This window comes from Sciurus vulgaris (genome assembly GCF_902686455.1).
Source record: "Sciurus vulgaris genome assembly, chromosome: 6".
Classification (NCBI taxonomy): domain Eukaryota; kingdom Metazoa; phylum Chordata; class Mammalia; order Rodentia; family Sciuridae; genus Sciurus; species Sciurus vulgaris.
In genome coordinates this window covers 42,360,367-42,388,212 of record NC_136466.1, presented here as the reverse complement: position 1 = coordinate 42,388,212, position 27,846 = coordinate 42,360,367, and the positions used below count along the sequence as shown (strand labels likewise).

The 27,846-nt window shown below is 36.8% G+C and overlaps 1 protein-coding gene across 4 annotated transcripts; it reads right to left on the bottom strand.

Annotated features, from left to right (window-relative positions):
* Positions 1-134: 134 nt before the first annotated feature.
* Positions 135-26,838, bottom strand: LOC306663548 (palladin-like). Of its 4 annotated transcripts, XM_079143912.1 has the most exons (9): positions 22,249-26,838; positions 12,970-13,036; positions 7,270-7,338; positions 6,765-6,882; positions 6,005-6,070; positions 4,453-4,594; positions 2,706-2,729; positions 1,640-1,759; positions 135-1,540 (listed from the first exon to the last, which is right to left on the bottom strand). In XM_079143912.1, exons 3-9 carry the CDS (start codon positions 7,275-7,277, stop codon positions 1,293-1,295), a joined length of 726 nt encoding a protein of 241 aa, XP_079000038.1. In that variant the 5' UTR covers positions 7,278-7,338; positions 12,970-13,036; positions 22,249-26,838; the 3' UTR covers positions 135-1,292. The 4 variants fall into 4 exon arrangements, with proteins under 4 accessions (XP_079000038.1, XP_079000037.1, XP_079000040.1 ...); XM_079143911.1 differs by lacking the exon at positions 12,970-13,036; XM_079143914.1 differs by lacking the exon at positions 12,970-13,036 and having other exon boundaries at positions 6,005-6,067.
* Positions 26,839-27,846: the final 1,008 nt, after the last annotated feature.

Genomic DNA, 27,846 nt, shown 5'->3' with positions numbered 1-27,846 from the left:
CTCTGATTTTTTCCATCAAACATGACATGTTTCTCTTACATTGTAGACCTAAATACTACCCAAGAAAACTTTTGTATCTTCCTTCCTTCCTTCCTTCCTTCCTTCCTTCCTTCCTTCCTTCCTTCCTTCCTTCCTTTATTTTCTATCTATCTATCTATCTATCTATCTATCTATCTATCTATCTATCTATCTATCTATCTATCTACTGGGGATTGAAGGAACCTAGGGGTGCTTTACCTCTGAGCTACATCCCCAGCCCTTTTGATTTATTTTTGAACTTGCCATTCTTCCGCCTCAATCTTCAAAGTTGCTGGGATTACAAACATTGCTGCCATGCCCAATAAATCTTTCCTCAAAAAGAATTCCAATGTCTTTTTACTTTCTGGTTAACAGAGGCTACATTTAGTGATGCTAACTAGTCAAGTATCTTGATATATTAAGTTTTCATAAAAGTGATTAACCTAAAGTTAAAGATACCTTTAGGCTGGTACAATATTTAGTGTCATAAGTTAGATATTGCTAAAACAATACAAATTTAAATTTAAAATGTGCTTTAATTTTTAGGCTTTTTTTTTTTTTTTTTTTTTTTTTTTTTTGTACTGAGGATTGAACTCAGGGGCACTTGACCACTGAGACACATCCTCAGCTCTATTTTGTATTTATTGACAGGGTCTCACTGAGTTGCTCAGTGCCTTGCCTTTGGTGAGGCTGGCTTTGAACTCACGATCCTCCTGTCTCAGCCTCCTGAGCTGCTGGGGTGACAGGCATGTACCACCATGCCTGACTTGGTTGGTTCTTTAAAATCAGTATTTTTGTTTGAGGCTTGTGTTGGATATGAGGAGTGGTAAAAATGTGGTGGATTGTGTTGTTTTAAACATAATCCGGTTGGTTAGTTCACTTAGTGAATTAGTTCTTCATTTTTGCATTTATCCTTTAAGCCCAAGAACCATTCTGTCTTTAGTCTAAGATTGACTATGAAGAAACTCTCATCACAAAATATCTTAAGCATTTATATTGAAATGGGACACTGAATTCTATTATGGTAAAAGATTCTACTTTAATGTCTTGTGCCATTTCAGCATTAATAATTTTTTTCAACAAGTTCCTTGAAAGTACATCTGGGCACAAGACTTGATATTTCAGTCAAAGGTGCACTGAATGTTAAGGGAGGATTGACAAAGTTAAAGTGATTCATCTTGGAATGCAAGCTGTCTGAGGGCAGGTGCTTTGTCACCGTGGACCTACAAGACCAAGGGTATTTGCTGAAGGAGTAATGTTAGGTCTGTCTGTCCTTACCATTGTGGTTGTACCTCGGGGGAATTTCCATTGATGGTGCAGACATCCTTTTTTGGAACCTGGATCTCATGTTCATGGTAACTGGCTGGTTCAGAATTAGATGGCATAAGGTGTATCAGGGTATTATCTGGATTTTTGTCCTTTGTGTAGCTTTCATTTTCCCAGGGGAAGAAGACCAGTTTTGGAGAGAATTTGCTCATGGAAAACTTGGGAGAACTCTTTGATTTCTCTCTTTCTTTTTCTTCTGAAAAATATAATTAACCACCAGTTTAAGATAGAAACACAGGCTTTTTCTTTTGGCTCAAGGCTGAATTTGAACAAGGGGATTTTTAAGGGTAATTACCTGGGGAAACAAAGAGTCTTGCTGCTGAGACTGCAGTCCCAGCCTCATTTTCTGCAATGCACTTGAACTCCCCAGAGTCTTCAGGAAATGCTTCTGTGATAATCAAGGTGCAGACTTCCTCTGGAAAGGAAGAAATTCAACTTTATTGGCACATTTGGATGCTCCAAGCTCAAAAACCAAAATTTAGGATGACATCAGGGAGAGTGGGGATTAAGAATAAATAGTTTTGGGGAGATTAAAAAAATCCATCCAATTAGATATTTTGCCATATGAGTAACTTATGACTATAAATCTCAAAAATACAACCTAAAACAATCCCAGTATAGTTCTGATCCCTGGTTCTCTGACATGTCTGATTTCTTTCTTAGAAGGAGGTCCTTGAAAGCAGGGATTACACAGTGCATGATTTTTCACACCTGTAGTCCCAATGATTTGGGAGGCTGAGGCAGAAGAATTGCAAGTTCAAGGCCAGCCTCAACAACTCAGTGAGGCCCTAAAACTTAGCAAGACCCTGTCTCAAAATTAAAAATAAAAACAAAAGTACTTTATTCCTTGACTTCTGTATTTCTGTAGCTTTAGTGTTTAGCACAAATGTCCTATAGAAACATTCTCTGAACTGACCTACAAATTGTCATTTCCTTGGTGTTTAACCTAATGCTGTGTGATGGACACCACACTTATAACTGTATAGTTAACAGTTGGGTGTTTGACATCAGGACTGCTTCTGTGTAGAGCTGCTGAATCACGATGGTAAATCAAGTAGAATTAGCCTGAATGTATGATCTTTGAGGGCAGGAATATTGTTAGTCTGGTTCGTTCCTGTCTCTTTCATGCAAAAAAAGAACCTACCCATAGTACGTGCTCAGTAAACATATATTGATGAATGGATAGATGAATAAATGCACTGACAAATACCAGGCTCCTTGTTTTTGTTGTGCCAGTTCAAGAAATGGCATAGGGCAGCTCCAAAAGAGTTCATGAGGGCAACAGTGACTTAGGAGACAAAGGTTATTGATGTTAATTTTGATTAGATTAATTATTAAAATGTTGAAGAGTGGTTACTTACCAGGAATGGATGATAAACAAGCTTCTAGAAGACAAAACAGGAGAAAAGAGAATTTAAACAATGATAATTTAGTTGTGAGAAGGGGCCATGTGTATATGAGAAATAACTGAAGGTGACATAAAAGAATGACTGAAATCTGGAGTCATAGATTATAAATTTGGTAGAAATTCAGAAAATGTATGTAATGGAACAAACAATTAGCTGAGTGCTAGAACTGTTCTACCATGAAACTGCTCTGTGAAGTTAAAAAAATTACTTCTCTAGAACTTAATACTTCATTTCTAATATGAAGCTAGGACTAAATAAATCTCTCTCCTCTGAATGTGAACTAATCCTGGGGTGCCCTTCTTTTCCCCAAAGAATTCTTTTAATTTTTCTGATTAAAATAAAGTTGAACATTATATTCTAAAAATATTATAGAAATAGTATAGAAAAAACATTTTAAAAGTTTATATAAAAGCTCATTGTTGTGAATTAATATTTTTAAAATTAATTTTCTTCATTTGCACAAGAATTATCTTGAACTGGAATGCTGGCTTCAGTATGTACTGACTTTGCTACCTGAAACCTAGTTCTTGCATTTCTGATAGCAGTTTCTTTCTTTCTTTTTTTTTTTTTTTGAGAAGAGTTGGCTTTATTGGCATGGTCTTGTTTTTCCTTCTTTTTTTTTATTTTATTTTATTGTAAACAAATGGGATACATGTTGCCTCTCTGTTTGTACATGGCGCAAAGGCATACCATTTGTGATCATAAATCCACATACAGTAATGTTGTTTGATTCATTCTGTTATTTTTTCCCTTCCCCCCACCCCTACCACCCCTCTTTACCCTCTATACAGTCCTTCCTTCCTCCATACGTGCCCCCCTCCCTAACCCTAACTCTAACCCTAACACTAACCCTTCCCTCCCCCCCTTTATGTGTCTAAGCCAATCTGATAGCAGTTTCTTACTAATAAAATGGGGGCAAATAACACATATATCAAAATGTATTTGTGAGGATTAAATGAAAAATTATTTATAAAGCATAAATTCAGAGTTTAGCATGAGATAGATCATCATACTTTTACCCTTCCCTAATTAATTATTTTTAGGGAATTTATGCAATAAAATATTTAGAAATTGTGCATTAATTTTCATTCATCTTAGTCTTAAAAAATATGTCTAGCCTCATGTTTTTTTTTTTAATATACCAAGGACTCAGTAATAAGAGAATTAGGATTACTTTATGAAAATAAGCCAGTCTTTTCACAGCTATTAAAATTCTTCTTTCATCTGAGTGCTGTGACACACACCAATAATCCTAGCTGCTCAGGAGTTTGAGACAGGAGGATCATGTGAGCCCAGGGGTTCAGGGCCAGCCTGGGCAACATAGCCATATGCCACCTCAAAAAGAAAAATAAAAGTATTCTTTCATTGAAACAAACAGGGCTGGGGATGTGGCTCAGTGGTGCAGCACTTGCCTCGAATGCCTTGAGGCACTGGGTTTGATCCTCAGCACCACATAAAATTAAATAAATAAAATAAAGGTATGGTGTCCATCTACAACTAAAAGAAAAAAAAAAAAAAAAGAAACCCAAACAATTATCTTTTCTTCTTTGGTTGTTTTTGATGAGGAATTGTTTGGGAAATAACATTCACTTAACAATAGAAATCATTTAGCCTGTAACAAATAAGCTATTGAACTACTTAAAAACATGAATTTGATTTCAAGGTTAAGTAAATGCAACTGGAAAGTTTGTCATGATACTTTTCCTCAGAATCCGGAAGTCATCTGAGCTGGCGATCTGCTCATTCTCTCTGTACCAGTGAACTTGAACTGAAGCCGTGGCCTGGACTCGGCATTCAAACACAACCATCTGACCTCTGGTTGTAGAGACATCTTGAAGATGCTAAAGTAAGAGAAAGAGTTCGCTGAGAGGAAGAAGCTGCTGCAGCATGCGCAATGATTTGGGCTGCCACAGGCAGGAAGTGTGCACACTTTTCATCATGACTACTGACACCTGACTGCACTTTAAACAAGGAGCTGCTGGGCATTGTTTTGGGCCTTATCCTTTACAGTCAGATGTAAGTCATTTTTAACTTCATAGTGTACAATGAGCTGTTTTTCAAATTAGAAAAGAGATAAGTTGAAAACCCTTCATTGTGATGAATTTGATTATTTTGTGGAGTACATATCTGGTCACAGATTTGATATTTATTATTTTGGTTACGGTAGTATAGACAATATTGTCATTTGTGAAAGCCCTGAATTATAGGTCTTGGGCCAAAATCTTGTCACTGGCTGGTGGAAGCTGATCCTAGGAACGTGGAAAAGACCCGCCTCTCTGGAACTCAGGTTCTTTGTGAGATAGGGCTAGCAAAATGCACAACCTACCTGGAGGTTTTGAGGCTCATTTCATATAAATAATCTAAAAACTTTCTGTGAGGTATAAAAGTTTTATTGATATTTAAGATGTGTTTATTAACCATAGCAAGTTTTAGTTTCATGGTGCACAAATGAGTGGGTGGCATTTGTGGTAAACTTACATCTTAAATCCTCATCCTCCTTCCTTTCCTACCTTCAACCCTAAAACCTAGAATTACATTCCAGATTATAGACTTGGTTCTGAGGCCAGAGAAGGGTGTATCTAGATCCTCTAACAGGTGAGACTAAGGACCAGCCTAACCTTGACACCTGCTGACAGATGTGCACCTTGTGAGGAGGAAATGGAGCAGGAAAGGTGCAGGTTACTTTTCATGCTCTGGACCAGCAGTGGGCAGTGATTCTGGTTCTGTCAATTTTTATAACTAAGAAACCATCCAGAGAAGGTTTAGTTCTAGTTTGTTTTTTTTGTTTTTGTTTTCTTTTTTTTTTTTTTTTGACCTAGATGATTGAATCCAGCTGTTTTCAGTGGATGACTGGGGAAATAGTGGCCTCTGACCACGACTTAAGTAGAAAGTAGCTATTACCTTGCTGGCTGACTATCAAAAGGGCATCCTATGGATCATTGGGACAATTTAACTGTATCTTGAGGTCTGGCAGAGCATTGTCTCCTTAGAAAGGATGGTGTAAGTACTGTTCCCAGAGTTGGAGGATTGACACAAAGCAAAAATCTAAAGAGCACAGGATAAACCAAGAGTTGCTCTGTGACATCAAGTAAATCTTTTCACTCTTTCCTAGCCTCAGTGTTATCCTATATGGAATAATGATAATCTCTGAAGTCTCTTCTGGTTTCCCCTCTCCTTGTTCTTGCCCCTTCAATAAAGTCTACAATTTATCTATTAAATCCAAATTCTATCATGTAGTGTGAACAAGTTACCTTGGTGAACATAGGGGTGACAACACAAATGGATCCCGACAGGCTACTGCAGGGGCTCTGCATCTGCTTTAGGAATAAAAGAGAACATGGTTCTATCATCCATTTTGTCAAGGCCCCCAAACCCAGGTACCTAGTGGCCATAAACTAACTGTATCAGTTCTATCTACTACTAAGTGGTTCAGTTTTAGCCACTACCAACCATGCCCTGAGTTTCCTTTTTGAAAAGGATGAGACTTCTAATTTAAATGTCAGTTTGGATGTCTGCTCTGATGCCACCCTTTCTTCTTTCTCTTCCAGCATCCCATCAGCTGAGATGATGAAATATAACACTGGGCAATTGAATTTGAGAAATGATTATTGGCACATATTTAGAGACTGCATATTAAAGGTTTAAAAAACTTCTAAATTTTACTGACTAAATTTTTTTCTTCCTTCATACAGTTGCTCTTGTTGGATCTTTTAGGTTTTTCAAAAAAGAACCTCCCTCTTTTTTTTAATTAAAAGGGAATTCATTCCTTGCATTATTGGAATACTCTGTTATGGGACTGTCGCTTCTGGTTTGGCACATAGACAAATGGCCAAGTCATAGAGCTACCATGGAGTTATTCCTGAGACCCATGAGTTTCCTTTCGTGTTCCTTCTGAGGTCATGTAGGTTGAACTGTTCTCATGTATACTTTTAAAGAAAGTTGCATCAACTCTTCTCTAGACTTAGATGTTCGTTACTGGTACCGTCTCAGAAGGCTTAAAATTAAACATACCCTCTGGGGGTCAATACACAATGGTTGAACTAAGGTAGAATAACTTGATCTGATGTTGGAGTTTTCATTAACTGGAGAACTGATGGTCAGAGAAACTCTAGTGGTTTTCTTCTTTATCCTGTGGGGAAATCAAAAATAAACAAAACCCAGTGAAAGAAAGATTCAAGGTGACTTTGATGGCATAGCCTCACTATCTACTTTTGAATACATAACATATTTTTGCCTATATTCCTTAGTTTTCTCTAGATTTTAGTAATAATTTCAGTGTCTTTTTTCCCTTGGCAGTAGATTATTAGTGAATTATATCTCCTAATAATTTCATTTTAAATTTCTTTTACCTCAGTTTAGTAATCAGTGGACTATTGTGAAATAAATTGTCCAGAAGAAATAATTTATAGTTACTTTAGAATTTCTCTGAGAAGTCTTAGGGTGTTTTTTTTTTAAGTGGAATTTCTCTGCTATTCATACACAACAAATTTACATCCACATGTGTTTCTTTGCTTACTCTGACATGTCTGCTGCATATTCCAAGTACAATCCCAGAGATGACACTCTTTCTTACTTTCTTGGGCACCTGTAAGAAAGAAAAAAAAGAAAGAAAGAAATTCTGTCTAAATTTTGCTAGCCTTTTGTATAAATCGGGTCCAATATATGGTATTTAGGACCTACAAGTTAGTTAGTTACAAATAGCAGGTTAATCCAGAACATTGGAATTCTTAAGGATGGAACATTCTCACTTCTAAAAGTCCAGATGTTTACCTTTACACAGTTACAAAGCTTGTACCTGTTGAGTAAACAAAGAGGTGTTGAGCCATTTCTCAAAAACTTCATTTCAGAGGATGCTATGGTTTCTTCTTTCTGAAACTCAAGTTGAAATTTGATTGTTCTTGTAAGGGCTCTTAAGAGGTGATTAGGTCATTAAGAGGGACTAATGTCTTTATCACAGGATCAGTTACCACAAGAGTGAGTTGTTATAAAGTGAAGCTCCTCCTTGTGTTTTGCCTCTTCTGCATGTGCCCAGTACCCCTTTCAATTTCTATGTTATGAAGCAGCATGAGGATTTTATTGGAAATGGCCACCCATTCTTGAATCCCCTGCCTCCAGAACTGTGAGTACTTAGACATCTTTTCTTTATAAATCATCCAGTCTCAGGTATTCTGTTAGAGCAAAAGAAAACAGATTAAGACAGATATATATATATATATATACATATAAGACAGAGGACATAGATTTATGTATATGAATTTATGTTTTGATCTGAGTTCTTCAGTATGTTTGTGATAAGAAATCTATTGAAGTACCTTGCTGTACTTACAATAAGGAAGGATGTTGTCTTGGTCTTTTGGGACTACAATGACAAAATACCTTGGATTAGGGAGCTTATAAACAATAGAACTTTATTGCTTATAGTTCTGGAGGCTGAGAAGTTCAAGATTAAGGAGCCAGCAGATGTGATGTCCAGTGAGGGTTCTCTGCTTTGTAAAGGTGCCTGGTTGCTATATCCTCACATGGCAGAAGGGATAAGAGAGCTCCCTGGAGTCTCTTTCTTAAAGATATTAATTCCATTTGTGAGGTTGGATCCCTTCTGATTTAACCACTTCCCAAAGACCATACATACCTCTTAATACTATCACAATGAGTATTGAATTCCAACATATGAATTTTAGGGAGATACCAACATTCAGACCATAGAAGATGTTGCCAATGTTCATATCATCTCTATGATGATTTTCTAGAGAAATGTATCTCATTTGTTAGTATCAGGAATAATTGGGCTTCTCCCACATGACAAGTTTAGTTTCTCTTCATAGACACTGAATCTTAATATCAGTGTATTTCTCTCTGTGTTAGCTACTCGAAAGTTTAGAGTTACATTCAGAACCAATAATTCTACAGATATGAGAGTTAGGATCTTCTGAACTTGTAAACTGATCCTTAAAAAAAAATATGTACTTGGGTAATTAATTTTCCTAAACCAACATTTAGATCCCATGGCTCCACAAAGAATTTTTATGCTGTTTCCAGGTAGGACAGGTAGATTGGAAGATGTAGATTAGCCCAAATAAAAATATGTTGTATTTTCATGGAAGCTATTGGTTTATGGAAATAGAATATTTAAAATTAATATTTAAAAGTATAACTATTTCAAGCCATAAATTTTGTTATTTTTAAACTAAATATATATGTATATATATAGACATATCTATAAATTCTCTATATATATGTATACATATATACACACATGTATATACACATATGTTTTCTCCTTTTATATAGTATTTCATAACACATTTATAAGATTAAAAATAAATCTATGGACTGGCGCTGCTTTTTGTTTTTATTTTTGTAAGGGTTGATTAGTTGCCTTTTCTTTCTTTCTTTCTTTTTTTCATACAAGGGATTGAATCCAGGCTTTACCACTAAGCTATATCCCTATCCCTTTTCATTTTTTCTTTTGAGACAGGGTCTTGCTAAGTTGCTGAAGCTGGCCTTGAACTTGCAATCCTCCTTCCTCAGTCTCCCATTTCTCTAGGAATACCAGCATGCCTGGAGCTCTTTTCATTTTTTGAAGTTCAGCTAGAACTATTCTTTAGTAGTTCAAAAGAAAATAGATTCAGGTCTGTGAATGTGCATGGGATAAAGGTTGCTAAACATGCACAGTTTACCCTTAGTTCAAAATTATGCACAAACAGAAAGAGCCCATACCTTTAGACTTTTTATACAAGGTGGATTCAAACCGTGAAAAGTTATTTCATTTTCTTGACTTGGATCATTTTTCTAATGAATGAAAACTTCTCAAACACTCAAACTCTTGAAGTGGTGAATGCATCCTGATGCCTCCTATGCCAGGACCCCAGCAGCACCACAAAGGGGTTTTCAGTTAGTTGGCACAGTTAAATTATATGAAGCTTGTTTTAGTCTGCATTTTTTGTCACTGTAACCAAAAGAGCTGACAAGAACAATTAGAAGTGGAAAAGTTTATTTTGGCTCATGATTTCAGAGGTTCAGTCTGTGGTTGACTGACTCCATAGCTCTAGGCCCAAGATGAGGCAGAGCATCATGGTGGAAGAATGTGGAGCAGGAATATAGCTCAGGAGTTGGCAGTCAGGAAGCATAGAGAGTACTCCACTCACCAGGGACAAAATATGTAACCCAAAGGCACAGCTCCTGTGGCCTCCCTCCTCCAATCACACCCTACCTGCCCAGTTAATTTATATCAGTGGATTAAGCCATTTATTGAGTTACAGCTCTCAGAATCTAATCATTTTGCCTCTGAATGTTCTTGCATTGGTATCACATATGAGCTGTTAAGGGACACCACATATTCAAACCGTAACAAAACTCAATAATGCAAAAGATGCATAATAATAATATAGATTTCATGATAAAATGCCATAGATATCAGTAACACTAATATCAAAGGACATTAAGTAGTGCCCGTGACATCATAAGAGAGTACATTATTACCTAGCAGGCTATTAGAAGTAGATGTTTGAAGTAAATAAGGAGACAGAAGCTCAGTTGGTCTAAGAGCACTTCTTGCACAGGGTAGATAGATCTTCAACTGAACTTTGCAGAATGTTTAAAGTTGGAAAAGGAGGTACATGAATGTGAATGAGGGATAGGGCTTGGGAGTGAGTGGTGAAGAACAGAGGATTAAGAAGGGAAGTAAGTAACCTTTTTGAAACATTGATCTATGTGCCATATACTGTGCTATCCCTTTATCTCATCTGTGGGGAAAACAGTCCATAACCATTAAATGGAGTGAAATATGCTGGGGTCGATTGCCTGAATATACCATTAGGTACCTTAGACTTCCCTGGAAGTAAAATTTTCCCCATCTTATAACAGGAAAAATAGCGTTGCTCATTTCTAGGGTTGTTTTGAGGATTAAATAAGATATCCCACAAATCACTTAATTCAAATATGGCATATCAAGCTCTCAGTAAATGTTAGTTGCTCTTATTATTGTGATTGTGGTTATAGATTCAGTTGATATTCTGCCTTTCCTCAGAGGATTCTAATCTAGGTCTTCTTGGCTCTCTTGTAAATTTAGAACTTTTATAATACAGTTTATTTTTAACGATTTACTATCATATACTTTTGTTTGGAAGTTTCTTAAGTTAGGGATCTTTTCACATGTCTACCATTCCCAAAGTATCTAGTCTCATGTTGAATACATAGTAGACGTGGCATTGATTTGTTTTGATTGGTTTTGTGCAGTGATTAGTTTTCTTGGGAGGCGAGTGTTGCTTTGTGCTGTTTCCCTCGACCCCACCCTACTCATAAAAGCAATTGATACAGAAGAATTACTCCTCCTTTAACCTTGTTAACAAGTCCTAACACAGCGCAACCTTTGATTAATTCACCATAGAATTGTAGACCAAGAGAAGGCATGAGAAATCTTTTTGTCTGACATCTTTTATACTATTTTTCTGGCATCAGAGAGATGATATTTTGGCTCAAGGTCATACAACCTGTTGGTAGAAGATTTAGGATTAGAAAATAAGTCTTCTATCTTTCAGTGCAATCCCTGCAGGTTTATATCATTGGATTTTATTACCATATATGTTTGAAACTGTGGACATTAGTCTGTAAAGCTGAAATTAGAGCTGGGTGCAGTGGTGCATGCCTGTAATGCCAGTGGCTCTGGAGGCTGAGACAGGAAGATTGCAAGTTTGAAGCTGGTCTCAGCAATTTAGGGAGGCCCTAAGAAACTCAGTGAGACCCTGTCTCTAAATAAAATTTTTAAAAAAGGGCTGGGGATGTGGCTTAATTGTTAAGTGCTCCCGAGTTCAATCCCTGGTACCAAAAAAAAAAATTAAATAAAAAAAAATAAAGTTGAAATTAGTTTTTTTTCTTATCAGATTAGAGTGTATTTATGATTCTGAATTCACTGGGTAATGGAACAGTCATTTTACTGAATATAAACTCCATGAGGTCAGAGACAATCTGTTCTCTTCATTCCTGTATCCCTAGCCTAGAATAGTGTCAGACACACAAGAGATGAGTAGTAAATATATGATGAATGAGTAAATTTTTGTTAGCAGTATTGGTTGAGATTTCAGTTGAGAATGTTTTTGACTTCCAGAAAGTCTAACCTTCAAGTAGCAAAGTCTAGAGAGAAACCCAATAAACAACAGGGAAACTGACTGCGGCAGGAAGGTAAAAATGTAATGCTTCCCCCCATGGGAAGAGAAGGATTAAGTGAAAGAATGTGCATGAAACTTCTGGAGCTTCTTGGAAGAACCACACTTTATAAATAAATATAAGGTCAGTTGGTGCAAGAGGCTAAAATTTCCTCTAAGCTCCTTGGCATTCTTAAAGGAGAAGCTGGAAAATATTAACTGAATTGTTTTGGTGGTGAGTGGGATTCAGGTTTTACCACTGGAAATTGTCCTATACGCCTAGGCTAAGGAGAACAACATCAAAATCTAATCTTATCAAAGGGAGATCATGGCCGGGGGCTCCCAACATTTCAGATGCTTCCTGTTCTAAGAATGAATGATCGAACTTCATAAGCAAGGCACTCGGCAGCCCATGCTTTCTTTTAATCCATGGGACTCTGAGGCCGAGTAGGACTTCCCATTTCCCGTCTCAGATCTTCCAACCAATGAAAGGACAAAGTGATAATTAATGGATCAAGAAATGCCCTGGATCTTACTTTGGGTATGCCACTGAGTCTGATGATCAGTATAGAAATGGATAAGATATAAAGAAATCCTAGTGTGGAGAGAGAGCACTAATTCAACATTAAGGAAGTCTGAATTATGGTTTTAGATGTTATCAATTGGTTATGACTTTGGAAAAGACCTTTGGGCTCTCAGTTAATCTTATATCTGATGAGAGGTGAGATACTCTCTAAAGGCTCTTCTAGGCCTAATATTTATTCTTTTAAAACATTTTTTTTTTTTAAATGGAGGGTCTGATCATGCATTTAAATCTCTGATCTTAGAATTATCAGAGTAGAGGAAATCCATTAGGTAAGAGGAAGAAAGATGTTGGTGCTAAAAGCAGGAGCAGTCAGAGCCTGGGGCAGTGGCTTTGCCTGCCACTCCTTCATGCTGAGCCTTAGAAATTACTTAAACAGTTAAAAAAAAAAAAAGTTATTTATTTGCAAAAATAGCTCTTTCAGAATTCATTTAAAGTAAGTGATAAAAACAAAACCAAACATACAAAGGAATAATTTCTAAAGAAATCTCACCCTTAAATATTGGGTTCTCTTGCTAAAGTTGCTGTAGTCTTTGAATTTGATTCCTCTGTATTTCCCTCTAAGGAATAGAAAAGGAGGTTTTCAAAAGAAAAAAACTCTTTTGCTTGACTACTATGAAAATACCATACTCCAGAATATCAAAATAAAAATGTGGACCCTGTATGCAACCCGCCCTGAAGTGTTCCTTCTTGATTTTAGGCAGCACTGGGGATGTCCTTGAGAGAAAAAATAGCTAGGAATTTTACTTTGGTGATGAGTTATGCTAGGCTTCGTGTCTCACGTAAATGGTAACCTTTGCTGAGTGTAACCCTAGCTCTTTGTAAAGAGAACAGAATTAGACTCCACCAAATGAAGAGTCCAAGACCTTGGCAATGTTACATTGGAAAGATGACAAGATACATGGACATCATACAAATGAACAATGACGATGCCCTCATGGCATTGCCTGAATAGCTAGGATGTGTGCAGAGTTGTGCTAGCATCATGGATATTATGTAGGTTCAGTGATCTGAAAAATAGGGCATTCGATCTATTTAGAAGTGAACAACTAAGAATTTGACAATAACCCTATTAGGAAAAAAATGGGGAAAAGAGAAATGAGGTAAGGGAGTTTTTAGCAATGCACGATATTTTAGATGTTTTAAAATGTCAGCTTAGGAGGCTGGGGCTGTGGCTCAGTAGTAGAGCACTTGCCTCGAACGTGCAAGGCACTGGGTTTGATCCTCCACCACATAAAAATAAATAAAAATATTGTGTCCACCTACAACTAAAAAATATTTTTAAAAAAAGTCACCTTAGTGAAGATACTTTGACTTTATACAATAAGCTAAAGTTGGCAAATTCTTTTTAAATGTTACTTAAGTTATTTGATCTGATGACAAATTTTATTGTGCTATTCCAATTAATTTTCTTTTGTTGGCTTATTTTGTGATTCAGTGTTTATTTTAAATATTTATTTCCTATTTGGTAACAGATGCCACACTAAATAACATTTATTCAATAAAAATAATTAATTTGGGGGCTAGGGCTATAGCTCAGTGGCAGAGTGCTTGCCTAGCATGTGTGAGGCACTGGGTTTGATTCTCAGCACCATGTAAAAATAAATGAAGTAAAGGCATTGTGTTCCTATACAACTATTAAAAAAAAGATAATTAATTTGAGGGGTCCATGAAGTAGCAGATATCATGAAAGGTACTTGATTTTAATTTTAGTTATAAATATATTTACATATATATTAATATACCTAATATATTTGCTATTAATGTATTTTAGAATATAATATTAATGTAGAATGTAATGTTAATATTAATTAGTATAACTAGTTATATATTATATTAACATGTAATAATATGTATTATTATTTAATCTTAATTTATGTTATATATGTCCTGGATATACTGCCACTCCCATCCCAAATAAATATCTTGATGATGGTTTTGAAAAGTTCTTAAGGAAGTTTTGGCATATGGAAAATTCTAAAGACATGCCTTACCATTTTCCTCTCTAGTTTATGCAGATCATTTCCTACTGACAGATTTTAATTTTTCAAGATCTCTTGATATCCTTCTCCATACATACTTCATATTTGTCTCTGTCTCTCCCTTTTTTGCTTCTAGAAAAATAAATTAACTTTTTTTTAAAAATCTATAATATATTAAACTAATGTCAAGATTGAGCTATTGTTTTCTGGATGATTTGAAATTTTACTTGGTTGCACTTAGAATTTTGCTTCTTACCCAGAGTTTTGTCAAGTTTCTGGGTTTTACTCAGTGAAAAGAAGGAGGACTGTTCTGGTGTTATTAATCATCTATTTCTCCATTTTAGAATAAAATACTCACTGTTCTGGTTTTCATGTTTCCTTCGATATCTAAAAAGTATTTTGACAGAGTTTACAATAACTCCACAAAGTTATTATAAGAGATACCTACTTCACTCTAACTGGTATACACTTTTCTATTTGGTAATGCAGTTTAACCATTACTGTAATTGTTCTCTTCTTGTTAAGGTCCCCATCGTTCATGGCCTTTGTCGGATGACTTCTCCATCAGAGGATATGAGGCCCGGTCAGGAATTAGGAATGTTGCTGCCCTTCCTCTTCTGCTGAGATCCTAATGGACTTGGAAACAACTGCTCACTGGGAGGCTCTTCTGGGGCATGTGGTCTGTCTCCTATTGCTTGATGTTTGGGGTCAGGAATTCAAGAAGAGCTATGGGGGTGGTTCATCTCTAATCTGTGTGCTAGTAGATAGGGCTGAATAATGGCATGTCTAGGATGATTTCTTCACTCTCATGTCTGTCACCTCAGTTTCCTTCTCTCTCCACATAGTGTTTCATCCTTCGGGGCCTCTCTTTGTGGCATGGACTTCTCAACAGCCTGGTGACCTTAGAGAAGTTGGATTCCTTACATGGAGGCTTCGGGCTCCAGAAGCAAGTGTTCCAAGAGCCATCTCTCTCTTTTAAATGAAAAGTTCTTCCTCTTTGTTTTGTTGTGACTTCTCAGACTCTCAATTATGGAAATATAGGAACTAGTTTTAAAAGACCCAGGTTGTAGAATTCTTCCATATAAAAAATTCAGACCTTAGGACTCAAATACTAAGTTAAATGGGTGTTTCGTTTTAATTATACGGCAAGGTATTTCTCATTTGGTTTTGTTAGGGAAATGTCAATTTCAGCTAAAGATTGGATTTAGGATACTTTTTCAGATTTGACTGTAAAATAATGAAATTGAACTGCCCTGCGGCAAAGGAACAGCAGTGGCAAAAGCGCAGACTTCAGGTGAGTGATCTACAATGCTTTCTGGGTCTCTTCCTCCAGTACCTTCAGTCACCAAGCTGATGAGCATTATCAAAAGAAAAGTTGCCTAGTGTCTTACTGCCTTGGAAGAAATAAATAATTTTTGATCCAGTGTTTAGCAGATATCTCCCACTACCACTTTGGTACAATCCCTCCTTAGATCTCTCTCCCATACACATGTGTTTTCTTCCTTTAGACTTATCCCTCCAAAAGAGCTCTTCCTCAAGGGTGCATCAAAACTGATGTATTGCCTCGCAAGCACAAGGCCCTGAGTTCGATCCCCAGTACCGCAAAAAAACTAAAAAAAAAAAAAAAACAAAACTGATGCATTTTATTCTAATTTTCTAATAGGCTGGTTCAAAGACACAAGTTTCTTCGTGAACCCCTTCCACCCCTCCATTTGTGTTTAAACTGGAGGAGCCATCACTTCAGCCCAGGGACACCTGATCCAGTGGCGGCATTCTGAAGCAGACAAGGCATCTCAGAGATGGGGGAGATCGGATTCCTTTTAATGTCTTTAATGTCTTTTACATCCTCCTGAATGCAGAAGAGACCTTGATATTTATCCCCAAAACTTTACGTCCTTAGATGTTTGTCCTAAATAGGAAAGGATGTTGACTTTTAGTAACAGGTTTTTATATTATAAAGTCATGCTTAATTTTTAAAAGCGGTCGTGGCACTTCTGTTTGCCCGACACACACACACACACACACGCACACGCACGCATGTAATTGCCAAGAGGAATAGTGTTGTGTGCATAAGGACAGCTAAGACCACACACTGTCATTAGCTGGGTGTCAGGTTACCCACCACATATGCTGGAGCTCTGTATAACTAGAAGACTCCCAAGAGGAGAATCTGTGGCATTAAGCAGGCTTTGCAAATTAAAGAAAAAGGACTTGCACAACAACCCTCTCTGAGCTTGATTTTTAATAACTGCAAAATGAAGTTAATCATTCAGGCATTGTATTAACCACTTTATATACATAACCTCATTCACTCTTCACAATAACCTGGAGATGTAAGGATATTATTATTCCTGTTTTACAAATAAGGAAAAACTCAGAGAGGTTATACAAATTTCCTAGTAAATGAAGGAGCCAGGAATAAAACCCACCCAAGCCATCTTTAGGACAGAGAGCTCTTAAACTCTATCATATAGACGTAGTTCCGTGACCTCTGCAGTAAGTCCTCCCATGTGCACTTATTGGGAGGTTAGGGGGAAGGAGATGTAGGCTCTGAAGTTCTACTAAACCAAAGTTCTACTTTGGGTTTAGGAGAGACCTCATAAGGTTATGAACAGAAATGTCCATCAATAACCTTCATATACATGGGATGCTAGGTCAAACCCTTAACTCTGAGAATAGTCTCTGTTTGTCACTTAACGTATTAGAAAATACATGTGGCATCGAGATACATTGAACTGTGCAGTGTATAAAAGCTGTTTGTGAAGTGTGAGAGAGATGTGCAGTAATTGTGCTGATTCCTTTTTTTTTTTTTTCTGGATGTGAAACACCTTTGGGTTAAAGTCCCAAAGACCTACATCAGAGGCCTTGGTAAAGGCAGAACTGAACGTATATTCTGCAATTAAAGATAATTAAGCAGCCCAAAGAGTAAATTATCACTAGGTCCAGGTCCCTCGCTGTAGAATATGATGTAATGATAACCCACCACAGTTCTCTTAAGAATGTCAGTGAAGAATTACACAGCGGAGGGAAGAGGGGGATTAGGGCAGGTTAGCAGGATGTCTCTCTCCTAGAACTTTCTTCTATTAGCACGGTTTAATTTAGCTCATCGCCACCTTGACAGTGCTGAACTGTGTGAAGACTGAGAAGCTGAGTTACAGAGTTGAAAAGAGAAGTGGGACAGTGACAAGCTCATGGAGTCAAACGACAGTCTTAAGTGCCAGGATGTGAGAGCAGACGCCTGTACAGGGCAGGAACTTTTGGAATTGAGGTCACAGAGAAAATGAGGTAGGCAGGATTATCTCATGGTTGTCCTCGTCCCTATAGTCATTTCCAAGAAAGTGCAAAGGTGGTAACCCAAGAGTCATAGATTCATTGAATATTAGAGTCTCACATAACCTTGGAATCCATCAAGCAAACCTATTCTCTTAACTTAAGTTTAAAGGGAACTTAGACTATTTTCCAATTGACCCCCAGATAGCTTTCATGTCTGATTTTCATGTCAGGCTTTAAGGTCACTTTCCTTTGCAATTTGCTTTCCTATTTAAAATCCTACCCAAGGGCTGAGTGAGTAGCTAGGTGGTAGAACACTTGCCTATCATGCATAAGGTCTGGGTTCAATCCCCAGCACACCATACAAACATGCCCATATGCATGCACACACACATACAACCACACACAAAGTCTGTTCATAAAAGACCCAACGAGAGTATGTCCATAGGTGTTTGTATGAATGTGATATTTAGGTTGTTGGGTCTGACCTATCAGACAATAGAGTGAGAAACTGTAATTTTGATTATCATTTTAGCCCCAGAACTAGAACAAAAGCAATCAATCTATAGATATTTATAATTTCCACTTGGTGTATTCCTTTGTTTCTGAGGGCTGGCCAGCATACTTTAGGCACATAATTTGGAAAACTTTTTGCTTTCTAGCAAATGTTCTGTAGGGAAATAAAAGATGATGATAAAATCTCCTCGAATATCAGTAGGTCCGGGTCCAACACACCCTCAAAATTTAAGGTGTATATGCATCACCTGAACATCTTTTAACAATGCGAATTCTGATTCAATAAACCTGGGATGGGACCTACTAGTTTAACTCAGTAAAACTGATGTTACTTATCTGTAAACTACACTTTGACAAATAGCATGAACATTGATTAATGTATAAAGCATGCATTGATAATAGTAAGAAATTCGGTTTGACAGAAAAGATTGGTTAGGATCAGATCTCAGGGAGCCTTGAATGCCACAATAAAGATTTAGATATTACATATTAAAGAATCAATGCAGATTTCTATACTGGGCAACGGATGATGTGATAGGACCTGTACTTAAAGGAGATTTATCTGTCATCATGTATAGGACAGATGGAGTAGAAGTTTCATATTAGGTATCAAGTAGCAGAGACTCAATTCCTGGCCCTTAATGCCAAGTGAGAAAAAGTTGCAGAGAGGAGAGATGTGGGGACTGGCAATGGGGAAGCTATCTACTTTGCAGACTGGCCCTGAGTTGGCTGGTAAGAAGTTATTTGGATCATAAATTTCTTCCATTAGTCTAAATTCCAAGAGATCCCTGCCAATCTCTTGCTTTTTAAGGATGCAGTCATCAAATATTTAATTGGAAAATCTCTCTACTAGATCTGATTGAGAAAAACATATCGAGTGCCAAGAACAGTGCTCTGCTATAACAGGCATTTGTGTATCTCCTAGAATCTTTAATGCAAGTCCTGCCTTTCATCAAACTCATGTTAATGGTGAATGAAGGAATCCATTCTGTTTAAATCTCCTATTTTAACTTATGCTGCAATTATATACACTTGATAAGATTATGTACAAAGTAAGGACATGATAAATGCAAAATACAGGATAGTGGTTACAATTGGGGAAAAATTGTAGGAGAAAGAGGAAAGAAGATAAACATAGATAATGTGATTATTAATATTGTCTAGTTCTTGAGTTGAGTAATGGCTTCATGGGATTTATCATATTTTTAAAAATAAAGAAATGAGCCAGTTGTGGTAGTGCACATCTGTAATACCAGTGACTTGGGAGGCTGAGTCAGGAAGATGGCAAGTTCAAAGCCAGCCTCACAACTTAGCAAGGTTCTAAGCAACTTAGCAAGACTCTGTCTCAAAATAAAAAATGAAAAAAGGGCTGGGAATGCAGCTCAGTGGTTAAGCACCCCTGAGTTCAATCTTCAGTACCAAAAATAAAGAAATGAATAAATAGATAATATTAAAAGAACTCTAGATGTAGCTAATGGTAAAGTGCCCTGGGTTTAATTTTTAATAGTACTACTACTACTAACAATAATAATAATAAAAATAATAATAATAAAAAGAAATGAGTTGGTAGATAAGAGAAAGAAGTCATGCATGTTAATTAATAATTTAAAAAATATGATTATTATATTTGTTGTGAACCAGAGAACTATTAGAAAAACTACATGAACACACACATTCATACACTCAAAGGCTATATCATGGACAAATCATCCTGTCTACAGTGTCTATCAAAAGTGAGAGAAGAAATTAAAGTTGTTATGTCAGCCTATGCCTGCTTTTCTGTGTAGAATGATGTCAGGATACAGATCGTTTAAATAGTTATCCTACGTCTGACCTGATGATGCTTGGTGAGATCAGGTAAGGCAGTAGCCCCAACAAAATACACCAACATTCTACTAACTAAATTTCTGCTCCATTTGGTAGTTTACAGGGTGCTTTCACACCAGGTCATTTATTCTTGAACCTGAGGCCAGAGGTCCCTTGATAAATATCTTAGATAGAATTTAATATACTCAGAGTATTGTCATACTTAATATTCACCAGACATTAAAGCTTTTCTACTCATTGAAATGGTACCAAGGTATGAAGAAATATATCCTTGGAGGTCAAATTCATTTTCAAAATGAAAACAATGTATGAAAACAGTTCCCTCTTTGTTATCTGTCTGAGTAAGTGATTGCAATTCTGGCCTACTCTACGAACATACAGGAATAGCTAATTTTCAGGAACTTCAGATGTAATAAAATGTAGTCAGTGCTAAAACTACTTTGAGTATAATTTAATTCTTTTGGTGCAAAAGGTATTTTTAGGAACTTGGGTGTTACACACACACACACAAATGAGTTTTCCAGACAATTGAAACCAAGTTACTAGTGCCAAAATACTTTTAAAAAGAACATTAATAGATTTGTGAGGCAAAAATTCTAAAAATTCAGAGTATAAAAGGTATAAAGTAAGAAGTAAGAGTTGATTCTAAGACTCAATTTCTACTGTTAAGTTTCTTATATTCTTCCAGTAAATTTATCTGCACATACAGTTATGTATGTAATTTTATTTTATTTTTTCAAAAATGGGATTATTTTACAAATACTATTCTATACTTTCTTTCTTTACTTACTATATTTTGGTCATCATTGGATAATAGCCATAAAAATCTAATTTGTTTTTCTAAATTCCTACATAGTATTTTATATGGTTTATGATAGTTTATTTAATCAGTTCCTTGTTGAAGAAAACATGAGTTGATCAACACAAGACTTCAGTGATCATCTTTGTAAATGCAACTTTGTATACCTTTACAAGTATATTTATACGAGTGGAATTACTGGGGAAAACATGCATTTAAAATTTTAATGGTTATGGTCAAATTGTCCTTTTCTAAACTAGTACTTTCTCAACAGTTATTTGAGTACAAATGTCTCCTAATCCTCAACATAGGGTATCTCCTTGTTTTGTAGACTTACATATTTTTAATAAAAAAATGCAGTAGTGCATTTTTTTGAGTTTATTGGTCCCTCTCTTGTAAAATGCCTCTAAACTCAACATAGAACATTAACAATGTATTTTTACAGCTATGTTTTTACAATTACTCTGTCTTCAAGCTAGACATTTAACAAATGTCCATCTTAGACTCTTGAGATTATATTTCTCTTTTCCCTTTCTTTTTCTCATACAATACATCATCACACCAAATATCTAACAGTAAGATGATGACATTTGGTTTTAATGACATTTGGATTTAATGAACAGTTGTACTTTACGTATACTTTAATCTATTTTGAGCCTCATATAAGTTTGGAAAATTCCTGAAGTGGAAAGTGCACACACAAACACACACACACACACACACACACACACACACACACACACACAAATGGGGGGGGGTTGTGATAGTTGGCTTTGCTCTCTCCCAACTCTGTCAAAACTTTCCTCCCACCCACTTCAGAGAGAAATAACCTTGGAAATAAACTTGCACTCATGCATATAACTGCAAGTTTAGGGCTCATGCCTCCTTTTGTGATCTATTCACTTTCTATACTATGGCTGCTTAGGAAGTGTCCAAGAAAAACAACAATAATGCTGGTATTTGGTCTGACAGTTGTGGCTCAGGGCATCAGTGGGACATAGAGCAGAATTCTTGCTAAGGAATATGATCCTTACTTGATTCTAATTTTATCTTTGTGGTACAGCTTTTAAATATGAGAACAGCTGGTGTTGGATAAATCTGTCTTCACAAGTTGTATGAGATTGAAATAAAATTAAATATTTGAGGTTAAATCCAAATGCAAAGATGTGGAAATGACTGATTAATCTTTTGACATTTCGCCTTCTGCATCTTGATGAAAAGGCATTATTCATTATAAACTCCTAGCAATGGTCCAGTTTGAAGTTTAAGATTAGTAGCATGTGTGCCCTAACTTAAAGTTTAACAGTTCATAAAAGGTAAAGTGTAATTCTTTCACGCCATCCTCCACACTGCTGATAAAATGATAGACTATACATACCTGATTTTGTTAGCAACCTTTCTTTCTTTCTCCCTTGAGTAAAAGGTTACTACCAATGAAATAGTAAGGCCCACACTTCCACTTGCGTTGGGATAACAATCCTGTGTGGTCTCTGAAAGTTGGCAAGTGATGGGACCCCCAACCTCCCAGGAGAGTCTCCCCCAGGTGACTAAATATCTTTCTAATTGTTAAGGAATAAATAAGGGTGGTGAGCTCAGAGGATAGTCAGGTTGCTGGCTCTTCTTCAGTTGACTGGATTACTAAGGTAGAAATGCACTAAAAATAAATCAGGGCACAAATTCTCCTGCCAGAAGTTGAGTATTGAGATAACTTGTCTGCCCAGAGGTGTTGACATCATCTACTCCCCTAATACATTGTGCAAATAGGAGCCAGAATGAAACAGATTTGGCATGGACTGGGGTCAGTAAGTCCTCAGTCCTTGTGCTGTTATACCTATTGTTGTTCTGTGCCATATACAGTTAATTGGTCCCTCTACCTCCTGTAGGAGATAGTTAGGTACATCAAAGTGAGAACTGGAAACCAAACTCAAGGCTAATCTCAGGGGAAATCACTTGGTCTCTCCTAGTTTCAAATATATTTTTGCTGGATCTCTTATGTCAGTTGGGTTTCAGTGTTTCCCTCAAAGTTCAGATTCTACCAGAGTTGGAAATATTGGAAGACCTCTCAGGAGCTCATTTCTCTGGAACCTGAAGATTTCACAGTGATCCAAGTTGCCTAACTTGGAGCAAGGAGTCTTATTAGTGAATTTCTGTTTCTGTTGTTGCTTCAGATGTTCTAAACAGAAAGTCTTTGCTAGTCAGAATTAATCTACAGCTTTCATTTGAACTAAAATGGGAAGAAACCCATGCAAATCCCTTCCTTCTTTATATCTGTCCTTACTCTTTTAGTTATAGCAAGTTGTTTTTAACTCATATAATGCTTTCTCACCCCGATTAAGTGCTTGATGCTCACGAAATGCTTTGACACATTTAGTCTGTGACCAGAACAAGTTTGTAAGGGAGGCAGATGTTCAGAAAAGCAATCAGACGTTGGCAGCAGTTGGTGCTAAGAACCCCAGGAGCCCTGGGATGTCATTTCACTCTGAAGCATCCATTCTGACTGAGGGCTCTCTCTCCAAGTCAGGAGGTTTGTTTTATTTTTGTAAAATAATTTATTTAAATGTTTCTACCAAAAAAAATGCATTCTCATTGTAAAAAATGTGGAAAATACAGAAGAAAGGAAAAAGCAACCAAGATCCAGTTCACAAAACAAATTCTCTGGGTTTCTTTAGTTTTTTTGATTTGACTCTGTGGGCTGGCAAGAAACATCAATAGGTGCTTACTAATATTCCCACCCCTTTTCCTGCATTTAGCATAATATGCATAAGGGACTTTTAAATCCAGCCTCCTCAGTAGAGACCCTTCACAGATAGGCAGTATTCAGGTCCTTGGAGCTGAGGTCTTAAAGAGGAGTCAAAGTCCCCCTCCATCCCTGGTACAGATCAGATATTAACATTCTCCTATCATTACCTTTGTCTCTTGGGTACATGTCACTCTTCCTTTCCTTCTGGCTATATCAGTACAATTTCCTCTTCATTTTTCCCTATGATTCATCATTTCCAATCTTAAAGTCACCAGCAGATTTTGTCTGACCTCCCTGGGGCAGAGTCAAGGAGCCAGGTAACAATGAAGAGAAAGGAGGGACAAATATGGACAGTGCTGCTTTCTCTGGTCTTCCACTCACTCAGTTTGGCACTGACTCCTGGGAAGGTACATTGATCCAGGTGAAGAGTGCTGGGACATGCAGGGACTTTCCTGGCTCCAATGTTTGAAGTCAGGGAATATTGAGCTCCAATGTTGTCTTTGAATATCCTCCTGAATTTTCCTTAGTTCTTTAAATAACAGACATTAGTTAAGTGTTTTATTGATCTATGTGTGAGTGAGGAAATGTGTTTGGTCCTGAGAGTAGTCATCAGAAGCCATTGTACTGACTTCCTATACATTAGGAAGGCATTAGGATTGTATTCTCTGTTCTGCTCCCATGGAATTAAAATCATTTGATTCTCCTAGTCTGTAGGATCAATATGAGAAAACCCAGCCAACCAGCAGTCTTGTTGCCAAAGGTACTCACAGCCTCCACGTTGTCTGTCTGGTTTTCTGCTCCCGTTGTTCCCAAGGAGAGCCCTCAAGGCTGTGTTTGTTTGAGGTAGATCCCTGCTCTCTGCCAAGAAGGGGCATAAACTGGGATGACAGCTGTGTTCGAGGAGGCTCAGGGATCAACTGGAAGGGATGGGGAAGGGTCGCCCCATTTCACTCTGTTTGCTGCCTTCCCAGCTTTCAATTTACCACACTTGGTGGTGGTGGAGGGGTATTCATCCTCCCCAACACAGGACTGAAAATATGTGACCTTGAGTTAACCACTAATAATTATACATCAAATATAAATGGGGACAAGGAGATGAAAGGCAGGGCAGAGCCAAAGGCTCCTGGGGAAACAAAACATTTTTAGATGGAATGTAAAGAATTTTGGTATTGGCATTGAAAGGAAATTCAAGCTGCCCCTCCTCTCCATCCAAAAGACAGGATGGCTCACAGTTGTTTGGGTCAGGATTATAATTTTACTGATTTCAGAAATCTAATATCCATCCTAGCATTGACCTCAATGTAAGATCTCTGCAATGCTGTAGATCTGTATGGAAATGTTTTTTAAGTCTAATTTTATTTTGACAAATAAGTGCATATATTTGTTGGGTACAATGTGACAGTTCAATACATGTGTATGTTGGGAAAAGATAAAGTCAGGATAATTAGGAAATCTATCACCATACATATTTATAATTTCTTTGTGGAGAACAGTTAAAATCCTTTCTTTTAGCTTTTTTGAAATATATAGTACATTATTTTTAACTGAGGTCACCTTGCTGTATAAGAGAACACTAGAATTTATTTCCCTCTCAAACTATAACTTTTTACCTGTTGACCAATATTTCCTCTTTCCCTGACCACCTTCCTTCTCCATCTCTGACCTCTGTTAACTATCTTTCTACTCATGAAGAGGAGTTTAATTGTGACATGGTACACTTTCTTTCTTAGAAGCTTAAAACCTCTCTGTTCTATATACTGTTGATGGATGTGCATTTGATTGTGCTAAATTAATCAATACACCTAAAATACAATAAAAAGAGTGAAGGTTCAATATATAAATTTCCTATCATCATGAGCAAGCTGAAAATTTCTGTGAGAAGTGTAGACTTCCACTCTCTGTAATAAATTCTAGTATTAAATAGCAAGTTTTGATTGAGAATCTATTGTTTGCCCAATACTGAGCAGCTGGAGACTGTAATGGGAGACCAAGGAAAAGGAAAAGCATAAATATCCTACTACATTTAAAGTAATTTAATTGTACAGAGCATGAGACATGGTATCAACATTTTGACAGCCACTCAACTCAGTGAGTATTTTTTTTTTAATATCTCAGATCCCCTTTATCTTGTTTAGTTTCATAGTGCCAGACTACTTTTCTCTCTAGTTTGAGCTAATTGTTTAAAAATCAAATAATGCTTGTTGGTCAGGACAGGAGCTCAGGGATTGTGCTGGAATGATCCATTAAAAGCGTAGTCTCCCTCATCAAAGGATGGCATGTCCTATCATCAGAGTAGTAATTCATGCAATGTGATCATGAGTGCTGACAGCTTAAAGGGCTCTGTTACCTGCAGGAATCTGTGACTCAGCATGTGGCCCCTGGGAAGCAGGCTCTTAGCAGGCCATCAGAGCCCAAGGTGAGCTTCAGGTCACCCAGGCCAACTCTTCCTTCAAACACTTTTTAAGCTCATGAGAACCTGAGGTCAGAGAAGAGACCGATATTTGCCAAGATAGTGAGTTGCTCTCAGAGGAATGTCAGCAAAAAGTTGTGCAATTTGAACAAAATGGAAAGGAACCGTCATCTGGTTTCAAAACATTTTCATCACTCCAAAATGAAACACCTTACCCACTAATAAGTTTCTCTCCATTCCTCCCTCCCCTTCCTTCAGAATGTAAGCATGAACTAGTGAACATTTTCAGGTTATCTGATCCTATAGCAATCTATATCTTTCACTATCTTTGAACAATTTTAAACTCTGTAAAGTTGTAGAAAACCGAGGGTAATGCAAATTATTCTTGTCTCTTGAAAAGCAAATGAAATGTGTCTTGCACTGATCACCACCCCCAACACACAATTAGTCTTGCATCTATTAAATTCACTTCAGTATTTCTAGTTACCTCTGGAAGGAGTTTTAACAACTTATTGGTATGGCTAACTAAATAAATGAAATAAAGGCTTTGACATGCTCATTTTATATTAGTATGGCAGCCATAAGTTTTCCTTAAAATTTATCTTTTAATAGAAAAAAAAAAACCCAAAATTTTAGTAAGCACTCTCTCTTGCTTCTGTTAAAGCAACAATATTTCAACAAATTTAAAGATCCAATGGCCTTTTACTAGTGAATCATGAATCAGAACAGCATCTCATTCTATAAAATAGAATAGGTGCTCTGCTGGCCTTAACAGTACTGTTGGGTTTTTTTGTTTGTTTTTGTTTTTGTTTTTATAGACTGAATTTTTATTTTATTTTTTTATTTTTTCAGACTGCATTTTGATTCATTGTACACAAATGGGGTACAACTTTTTGTTTCTATGGTTGTATACAATGTAGATTCACACCATTCGTGTAATCATACATATACATATGGTAATAATGTCTGTCTCATTCCACCATCTTTCATATCCTACTTCTTTCCTTTCATTTCCCTCTATGTAATCTAAAGTTCCTCCATTCTTCTCTCACCACCCACCCCCCTACCCCATTATATATAATCATCTGCTTATCAAGAAAAACATTCGGCCTTTGGTCTTTTGAGATTGGCTTATTTTTACTTAGCATGATATTCTCCAGTTCCATCCATTTATCTGCAAATGCCATAATATCTTCTTCTTTATGGCTGAATAATATTCCATTGTGTATATATACCACAGTTTCTTTATCCATTTATCTGTTGAAGGGCATCTAGGTTGGTTCCACAATCTAGCTATTGTGAATTGAGCTGCTGTAAACATTGATGTGGCTGCATTACTGTGGTATGCTAATTTTAAGTCCTTTGGGTATGAAACAAGGAGTGGGATAACTGGGTCAAAACTTGGGTCCATTCCAAGTGTTCTGAGGAATCTCCACACTGCTTTCCAGAGTGGCTGCACCAATTTGCAACTCTACCAGCAATGTACAAGTGTGCCTTTTTCCCCACGTCCACGCCAACATCTATTATCATTGTGTTCTTGGCAATAGTCATTCTAATTGGAGTAAGATGAATTCTTAGAGTTGTTTTAATTTGCATTTCTCTAATTACTAGAGATGTTGAACACTTTTTCATATTTTATTAATTGCCTGTATATCTTCTTCTGCAAAGTGTACAGACTGCATTTTGATTCATTGTACACAAATGGAGTACAACTTTTCATTTCTATGGTTGTACATGATGTAGATTCACACCATTTGTATAATCATACATGTATATGGGATAATGATGTCTGTCTCATTCCACCATCTTTCATACCCCTGCCCCTC